Source organism: Pundamilia nyererei, unplaced genomic scaffold, assembly GCF_000239375.1.
Source record: "Pundamilia nyererei isolate P.nyererei 1_Seehausen unplaced genomic scaffold, PunNye1.0 scaffold00323, whole genome shotgun sequence".
Lineage (NCBI taxonomy): Eukaryota > Metazoa > Chordata > Actinopteri > Cichliformes > Cichlidae > Pundamilia > Pundamilia nyererei.
This window is the reverse complement of record NW_005187724.1, coordinates 253,744-262,743: the sequence shown is the minus strand read 5'-3', so window position 1 is coordinate 262,743 and position 9,000 is coordinate 253,744. Positions and strand designations below refer to the sequence as shown.

Here is a 9,000-nt window from a genome sequence, read left to right as displayed (position 1 = left end):
CAGGGGTGTTTCTTTGAATTGTGGCCACTTTTCCTAGAACACTTGGAAACCTATGACCAAGCGCCTTGTCATAGGGGAGTAATCTGACTGAAGGTGAATGTTCTTGTGATTTGGTGCCATATAAATAAAACCAAATAGAAAGTCAGCACTGTCTTTAAGCCTTATATGATTCGAGAAGAGAACAAAGAAAAAAAACAAAAGAGTTGACCTCTGGGGAACACCATGTGACAGCTGTCTTGGCTTCAGGAGGGATCAGACGTTTTACAACCAAACCACAGAGCCAGTAGATAATTATGTACATTAGCAGGGCCTTGTCACTGGCACACCTACAGTCAATAGATTGCAACACAGTGACTCGTAATAACTTCTAGAAGCAAGGTCAACTTCATGACATCACACAGTATGTAAAAGGTTAAGACACCACATGAAATATATATAGACCTTGTTCACGCAGTTCTTTTGATTTTCTTTTGGTATTGCTTAATGCTTGGTTTTAAGCCACCAGCAAATCTTTCAGACAAGAAAAAAAGAGTCACTTCCTGATCTCTGCTCCTGAAATCTAAATCACCATAAAACACACCCAGGTGGTTTTACACACCCATGCAGTAGTATATGAAGATATTTGCGTGCAGTTAAATGTCTGAACAGTTATGATCACGGATGGGTTGCAAGTTCACTACAAGCAGATTATAGCAGGTGGCCGCAGGTGGCTGCGATACTAACTGCTAATGTTGTGGCCGCAAGTATGTGACTATGAGCGCATAGTGTTCATAATCTAGTGTCACAGCTATCAAGCAAGTATGAAAACATCCATCTACCGTCACGCACTTACAAAGACATGCAATGTTAAGCATGTTCGCCCACACACACACAAACAAGAAAGTTTTTAGCCTTTACACTAAAAAAAATTAATAATTTTCCCCTAATTTAGGCTTTTACAATCATCTTACTCCTTGGAGTCGGACACAGCATCACTCACACACTGCCTTGTTCCACTCGTCTTAATTAAACTGTAATTATCAATACGAATACGTAACAAATAAAATAAACTGGCCAGTCTTCAGCCTCGCATTTCATGTGACTCGCCATTGTGATTGCAAAAGATTTAACACACAGCCAAGATTTCATGGGCGAAAAGAACTCACCTTTACCACTTCCACTCCATGGTGTCTGTAGGAAAAAATATTAAAATGCTTATTGTCTATTGTTATGTTAGACATAATGAACAAGACTATGCTAACAAATCATTCAGTATAGAGAATTTTACAGTTGAATAGCCTCATAGTAAAACAATAAGTACACTTACGCACAGAACCGTATGAACGCGTCCAGGTTCATCCTCCTGCGCTTCTTGTCACTGAGCCAGCAGCCCACCCTGCGCTCTGACATCCGGACCCCTGCAGCCGAGGGACCGCACACGCGCACGGACGGACGATCCATTCATCCCTTCCCTCTGCCACTTCTGCTCGGGAGTGTCGAGTCCTCTCGCTCTTTTATGGGGACAGTCATGAGTCATGGTTGTCCGAGTCCGCACAGGAGGAGCGAGAGGGCCAGTTTAACTAGTAAAGTCTCTGACTTCCTCGTTGGCGCTGCCATCCAATTAAAGCGGCCGGGGCCGGTCATGGAGCCGCTCTGAGCGAAAAACTGAAAGAGAAAGTAAAAATCCTGTCGGGGAAGTTACTCCATTAGCCTGCTTTCACGGCAGTAGCACAGGCATGTCATTTCCTATTATCTGACTCTTGAAAAACACACGAAGTATCGATTATTTGCGTGCTCATATAGACATATTGAGTAAAGTTCACCTGAGGTCACAAGGAGGAAGATGTCCCGAGGGTCCAACGCAGGTTTTGACCGACACATCACCATTTTTTCACCAGAGGGCCGCCTGTACCAAGTCGGTAAGGGACATTTTCTGTTGTGTGTTAGCTAACAGCAAACCGGGACCATGCCTAGTGTACAGTGCAGTAGCACAGTCATTACCAGGTGTGAGCTACCTGCTGCTGCTAATCGAAACAACACTACAAGAACATGATGGAGCAAAGGTAGCTAGCTTCTTCTGGTTTCGGTGCGGAGTACGGTTAGCGTCCAAGTTGAACACGTACTAGTTGCTATACCTGTTTTTACTCAAGCTTGAATGTTTATAACCTAGTTAAATTGCAATATGAATAACTGCACACAGTTAGTAGTTAGTTTGAGTTAGTTTTATTCTTTATGTGTGCTTTTAGTGTTTGAAGTATCCCGAAAAGAGAAAAAAATAGTTCCTCTAAGTTGTTTTCATAACTATCACGGGCTAACTCGGTGCCTTCCCCCTCATAAATTAAATAATCAGATTTTTTTTTAAAAGGGGGGAGGTTTATGTTGTTATTTTTTCTCATATGTGTCTTGTGCTGCGATGCAGAGTATGCCTTCAAAGCCATCTCTCAGGGCGGGTTGACCTCCGTTGGGATCCGGGGTAAGGACACCTCGGTGGTGGTCACACAAAAGAAAGTTCCGGTAAGACCTCAAACGCGTCTCACTAGTGATGATGCTGATGATGATGATGTGAGCTGAAGCCAAACAGTGAGGCCACTTATGACTCAAAGCATGTCAGCAAAAAGCTTGAATAAGATACCCTGTATATAACGCGATAGGGCCTCAAACACACCTTTGGCATGTTTTTTATTCTCCTATGTCAGCTTCATCATCTAGTCACTGCAGTTATGGATGTTATGGAGTGTGCACGGATCCAGATATGATCCAGGAGACCCATTCATTTATCCAATTTAGGGTTACAGGAGGGCTGGAACTATGATAGGGTGAAAGGCAGGGTCTTTCGGAGACCACAAAGGCCTTCTGGAGAAAGGTTTTAATGCCAGACAAGACAAATATTGAGCTATTTGGCCACAATGGCAAGAGGTATGTTAGAGGAGTAAAGCTGCGGCTTTCAAACCTAAGAGCACTCACTGTATAAGCTGTCAAGCATAGTAGTGGTCTTAAGTTGCCCTTGGGCTGTTTTGCTGTACCAGTGGTAGTGGTACAAGATGTAGCATAACCCAAAGAACCAACCTTAGCCCTGTTGAAAATTTGTGGACTATGCTTCAGATGTCATGATGTTCCTAAAAACCAAAATAAATGAACTCTACCAATTTGAGCAGAAGGACTGGTCATATATCCAGCCAGAATTATACTAGAACCTTTTTGATGGCTACCAAAAGTGTCCAGCTTGCTAAGGCACATTTAACCAATGATTAGTGGGGGTGTCTGTATATAATTCATCCCATGTATAAATATTTCATCCTATGTGAATTAGAGAAAAAGACCCTGGAAAAAGAACATCACAAAAAACAAAAGAAAAGGAAAAAGGAAATTATCAGAAGATCAAAGTGCTTAAAACCATCAGAGATGCATTTCATGAGTCTAAATTGTTACTTTGACAAAATACTGCAGTGTCTAGATTTATAAAGTTGGATCATTTTTCCTACAGGATAAGCTGCTGGACTCTTCCACTGTGACCAACATGTTCAAACTAACACCTCGCATTGGCTGCGTGATGACCGGGCACAATGGTATGTATACATCACTTAACAGCATGCATTTCATTATGATAATGTGTATGCTGTGCTGTCATAAATAATAATGAATAAATATGAGACGTGATGTATGTGTTGTTAAAGTGTTGATGTTCTTTTTGTGTGTAATTGCACTCAAATCCTGTTGTTCCTGTGCAGCTGACAGTCGTTCCCAGGTTCACCGGGCCCGAGTGGAAGCTGGGGAATGGAAGTATAAATTTGGTTATGACATCACGGCAGACGTGTTGTGTCGCAGGTTGGCTGATATCTCTCAGGTGTACACGCAGAATGCTGAAATGAGACCTCTAGGCTGCTGTAAGTAGGCGCTTACGTGCATTTTTACATTTTATTTGCGTTAATATATAGATATAATTAATAGTTAAGACAGTTTAGTTTAAGGGACACATTAATAACACATATAAGAGCGCATTAAAAACTGACTGCATGTGCACTGAATGTTCACAATCTGAAGGACGGCTGTCTTAAGTTGTCCCCGTGTGCTCCCAGGTATGATCATGGTGGCCATTGACCCCCAGCACGGTCCTGTCCTTTATAAATGCGACCCGGCAGGCTATTACTGTGGCTTCAGAGCCACGGCGGTTGGAGCCAAACAGACGGAGGCTAACAGCTACCTGGAGAAGAAGCTGAAGAAAAAGCCAGAACTCAACCATGACAGGACAGTGCAGGTAAAATGAAGCTTGATGAAAACACACTTTCTCTGAATTATTGATGCGATGCCTCCAATTTTAGTCGAAAAGGTGAGTTATGCGGTGGTGGTAAAAGCTGCTGGGTGGAATCGAAAGGATTGTCCTCCAACAGAAAGGCCAAGGTATACCAACAGTGTCCCTGAATAAAACACTGGATTCCTGTCTGTCGTTATACAGGATGTTTTTACATCCTGCAAAAGTCAAATCTGTGCCTTTATCACTGGTATAGTCACTGCCTTGAAATTATCTGCCTCACCTAGGATTAGCTCATCATACATTGTTGAATTTGTTTTTCCTATACCTGCTCATTCCCAGAATAGCAGCCTCTGATGCACTTGGCCTTTTACCTTTGTTAGAATATCAACATCTCAGTGGTTGTATGTCAGTGAAGGAGAGGGTGTTGCATGATTTCAGCATCTCTGATTGAGATATGATTTACAAGAGGATGACCTGTGAGCAAACAGGTCAATGTGACAATGAACCATAGCAGCCTGTCCTTATAACAGTTTCACATTGCCATTCATGTGACTCTGAACTTACCTCATAAAGTGTGACGTTTCCAGTAACATGAACCCTGCTTACATGTCTCAGGTCATCTCACCTGTAAAGAATCACTGATGCTGGCCTTACACCAAATAACTCTCAGGCAATATCAGTGTCGAAGACAAATGTCCCGTGTCACGACAAAATATTGGCAGTTTTCTGTCATCTCGATTGTCTCAGTCAAAGCTGCCTTAAGTTGGTGTTGTTGTCGTCTCCATATTCCATAGGAATCACCCACGTTTGATTCAGTCGTAAGTCTTTGGTCATGGCTCAGGCAAATCCCTTTCATGAACATGGTTGACACCCAGTAGCTTCTCTTCCTCCGGTCTCATTCTCAGTGGCATCTTGTGTATGCAGCTCCTTCTGTTTAATGCTCAGTTGTCCAGCATTGTGTGATATTGTTAAAGGCAATTTGGTTAATTGGAAATAATAACCCTGAAAAAAATTCCCATTGTTTGCAAAATCTTACAATCTATGACTACAAACTTTCAGTCAAGACACAGCATCTCTAGATGCTTCAGAAGTGCTTTTAAAGTCTTCTAGTGTGTGGTTGGCATTATACATTTTGTGTGACGATCGCTAAAACTGCCTGCTGAGTTGTCTATGATGTATTTAACGACATACACTATATGGACAAAAGTGTTGGGCCGCACCTCTTAATCTTTGAATTCAAGTATTGCCAGTCCCATTGCCACATGTGTACAAAGTCATGCACCGAGCAATGCAGTCTGCCTTTACAATAGGGCTGCCACAAACGATTATTTTGAGAGTCGACTAGTCACCGATTATTTTTGCGATTAGTCGACTAATCAGATCATGCATCCATTGGACGTAAAACGTACAGCTTACTGCACCAGCAGCATCTGCTCTTATATAACTATCATTAGCTTACAGCTTTAAGTATTTAAGGTATGTGCTAACTAAAAATAAGGACAAGATGATAGTTTGTTAAATTTTAATGAAATCTGCAGATTGTTTCGGTGAAGTTTAATAAGCTCCTTGCTATCTAAAATATAACAGGACACTGGAGTATATTCTCCAGCATCTCACACTTCTGATAAGCGCACTTCTGCTTGACGTTTATTCAGCTGTGTAAAAACTTTATTTCTCAGCCAAACCGATTTACTCAGGAACAAATAAAATACTAAAAAAGCCAAAGAATAACATTTTTAAGTTATCTAAGCGACTTATATTACATGTTTAACCTGCGTAGCGAAAGACGGCGGTGGGTTTGAAAATGATTTGCCGGGAGTCCGGTGTTCTCATGGCTCTAGTGAGCCTTGCCCCCGGCTAGCTATCGAGCTAGTGGGTAACAGACGTCTCCGAAAACGTCAGAGCGCTTTTGAAAATATGTGGTGTCTTGATAAACTGAGCAGATATTTGAGGTTTACACAGCTACATTCAGCCTGAAAATATGTTAAACTTTTTTTTTGTGACCCAAAAAGAATAATAAGAGTAATATTAAAACTAACTAGCTGCCGCCATTGTTGGAAACTGAGCTGGGCTGCGCTATGAATTCTGGGACAGAGCTTCTTCTTCTTCGGGGTGTAACGGCAGCTGGCATCCTTGTACATGCAGTGCTGCCATCTTCTGTTTCAGTCCGTTATTACACTCAGCGCACAGCTGTCTCAGTAACTGCAGAGGTTCAAACCTTCTCTAACATTAACGTCAACAGAAGAGTGTGCACTGGGAGCTTCACGGCCTGGGTTCTCTGTGACCAAGAGGATTCTGTAGGTATAATGTGTAGGCCTGTGCTTTAGTCCATATATTGTATCTTTTGCAGTGTAAACCCTAATTTGTCCTGATGTGTCCCTTGAAAAATGAGTCATGAGGGCAGATGTGGTGGTACTTTTTCTTTTGTCCTGTTCCCTTTTTGTTCAGCCAGTGTCAACATTTAGAGGGGTTTAAACGTCAAATCTGACTTGGCCTTTAAAAACCTGAATACTAGTGGTCACCTGAGCACACTATAGAAGCAGGTGTAAACCATGATTTTGTTCATGATGTTGGAGTCAGGCCAGTTAACCAAGTGTAAACTGAACCAAGCCTGAAAATCGCCCAATGCCAGAGAATCAACCAGCATTCCTCAAAACTATTAAAATCTTTTGAATGACTTGCAATACAACCTGTGTTGTAGGAAAACGCACCTGAAACAACATTTTCCTTTCAGCTTTCTCTCCTCTGTGCACCTTGTTAGTCTGTGAAGTTCTACTCTGCTTTCGCTCTGACCGAAAATCCTCTTTAATGTTCTGACTGAAGGATTTTTTCTTTCCTGTCTTTCCAGTTGGCCATTTCCTGTCTGTCCTCTGTCCTGTCAGTGGACTTCAAGGCCAGTGAGCTGGAGATCGGCGTAGTGACCAAAGACAAACCTAAGTTCAGGTAACTTCATTCAGACACTGGTTTCACCACATGGGTCATGAGTGAGGTTCTGCTCTAGATTTTTACCCTGAAAGAAACGTGGCATTGTTTATTATTTTAGGTGCTTTTATTGCAAATACGGGTTTACTTTTTTGTTTTGGTTCATTCCATTTATATTGTTTGTCAGATGCTTTTTATTTTTTTGTCAGTCTGGTAATTATACAGGATTTGAATCTCTCTGTTTTGAAGGACTTAACATGGCCATGTCTGACTTCTGTTCTTCCACTTTTCCTCCCTCCTCTCCTTCTGGCAGGACACTCGCTGAAGAAGAAATTGAAACCCACTTGGTTGCCATAGCAGAGCGGGAGTAGAGACACCCTTGCAAACATCGGTCTGTGATTTATCATAGTCTGCTATAGTCGGTGTGCTTGATTTAGTCTAATTTACCAATGCTGTTCCACTGTACACAACACTGTACACAGTCGGTCACCTGCATGTCCAGACAGATTAATCAAGCGCACCTGATGAAGAAACTGTGCTAAAAAGGATCGATACATGTTTGATTCATAGTGATAGGACACATATCTCCAGTGGGCTTTTTTAAAACAGTTCTGTATAGAGTAGTAATGCCATTTTTAAATTTTGATCTTGCACCTAAAGCGACTAGCTAAACTTTTGTTGGATGCTGGTTTGTGCATAATATTTATCATACAGCATTTTTAGGACTGTATGTTTATAACAACACTCTCCAAAGATCATAATAAAACTGTCCCTGGGAGTCATACTTAATGCTTTTTAAGCAACTCACAATAAAACTGAATGCAAAGAAGACTGAGCAATGTCGTGTGTTGGTTTAACGTGAACGGATTAAGGATAAGGATACGTATTCATGAGCAAGAACTAAGGATCCAGGATTTAGACGGGGTAGAGTAATGAGGCCATTAGAAACATTCATGTGTTCATTTATGTTAGCTGCAGCTAAAGCAGATTTAATTTTAAAAAGCAATCACAGTTTATGAGGCTCTTGTGTTGAAATGTATGTGGCTTCTCTGCCTGTTATTCACTGTTGAATGTCCTGCGTTTCTTCTTGTGACCACTAGATGGCAGTGGTGTGCCTGCTTCCAGCCTCTGAGTATTTCATAACAGAATTTGTTCTTCTTTGTACTTTTCTATTTACAGAAATCTATTTTGACTCTTGTAAACTATTACGCTTCCAAGTCTTTGGGGATTGCGTGTCTGTATGTGTGTCACACTGCCAATCGTGCATTTCCACTTTGTTATTTGTCCCTTGTTGTGTGTCTTGCCAGTCCACCAGAAAGACACACTGTGACCCACCATTTACAAAATGTCACCTGGCAGTCTGAAAGGATAAGTGTTTCTCAGCCACGCACGCACATATTCACTCTTAAAATGAACACGTACAATGACAGAGAACAGCAGCGTGTTTATGCTTTTACTTTATTATTAGAAGCAGATTACATGAATATCCTGTTACTTTACAGAAGTTAAACTGTGATCCTACATTATTAATAATGCTGATTCTCTCATTGACAACAATATTTATTACTTACCTGCCAAGTAGTTTCACAGTATTCACTGCCCTGAAATTGTCTTAAACAAATACTGTACCGTTGCAATATCTCTATGGTAGCCATCATACATCATACACGTGTTTGTTCTGCAGCAGTTTCCAGTAGTTTGTGTTTCATCTTGTTTGTTGTTTATGAGCTCTCTTTGCTCCTCTGTGCTGTCCTGTTTCCTTACCACCCCCAGCTGCCCCACAGCCTGCTGAGGTCTCTTCTTTCCCACAGTCACCAAGTGGTCTGGGGGTTGTTCCATTCATTAGA

General features: G+C 41.5%; 2 protein-coding genes across 3 annotated transcripts in view; one reads left to right on the top strand and one right to left on the bottom strand.

Annotated features, from left to right (window-relative positions):
* LOC102205035 (inositol-tetrakisphosphate 1-kinase-like) overlaps window positions 1–1,518 on the bottom strand; it is a 6,527-nt gene extending 5,009 nt beyond the window's left edge. For both annotated transcript variants that reach the window (XM_005751710.2, XM_005751711.2), the window contains exons 1-2: window positions 1,307–1,518; window positions 1,146–1,170 (exon numbers count right to left, since the gene is read on the bottom strand). In XM_005751710.2, coding sequence (XP_005751767.1) covers window positions 1,146–1,170; window positions 1,307–1,440 — 159 coding nt within the window. In that variant the 5' untranslated portion in view covers window positions 1,441–1,518. The remainder of the gene's footprint in view (window positions 1–1,145; window positions 1,171–1,306) is intronic.
* Window positions 1,519–1,640: 122 nt separating this feature from the next.
* Window positions 1,641–7,984, top strand: LOC102205503 (proteasome subunit alpha type-6-like). Its single transcript, XM_005751712.2, has 7 exons — window positions 1,641–1,898; window positions 2,399–2,493; window positions 3,464–3,545; window positions 3,708–3,863; window positions 4,056–4,234; window positions 7,080–7,174; window positions 7,467–7,984. The coding sequence occupies exons 1-7, from the start codon at window positions 1,823–1,825 to the stop codon at window positions 7,522–7,524; spliced, it is 741 nt and encodes a 246-aa protein (XP_005751769.1). The 5' UTR covers window positions 1,641–1,822; the 3' UTR covers window positions 7,525–7,984.
* The last annotated feature ends 1,016 nt before the right edge of the window (window positions 7,985–9,000 follow it).

Excerpts from the sequence above, each read along its gene's own strand:
- LOC102205503 (XM_005751712.2), top strand. The coding sequence starts at position 1,823 with ATGTCCCGAGGGTCCAACGCAGGTTTTGACCGACACATCACCATTTTT. Across the intron at positions 1,899-2,398 it reads GGGCCGCCTGTACCAAGTCG|AGTATGCCTTCAAAGCCATC; the intron begins GTAAGGGACATT and ends GCTGCGATGCAG. Across the intron at positions 7,175-7,466 it reads AAAGACAAACCTAAGTTCAG|GACACTCGCTGAAGAAGAAA; the intron begins GTAACTTCATTC and ends TCCTTCTGGCAG.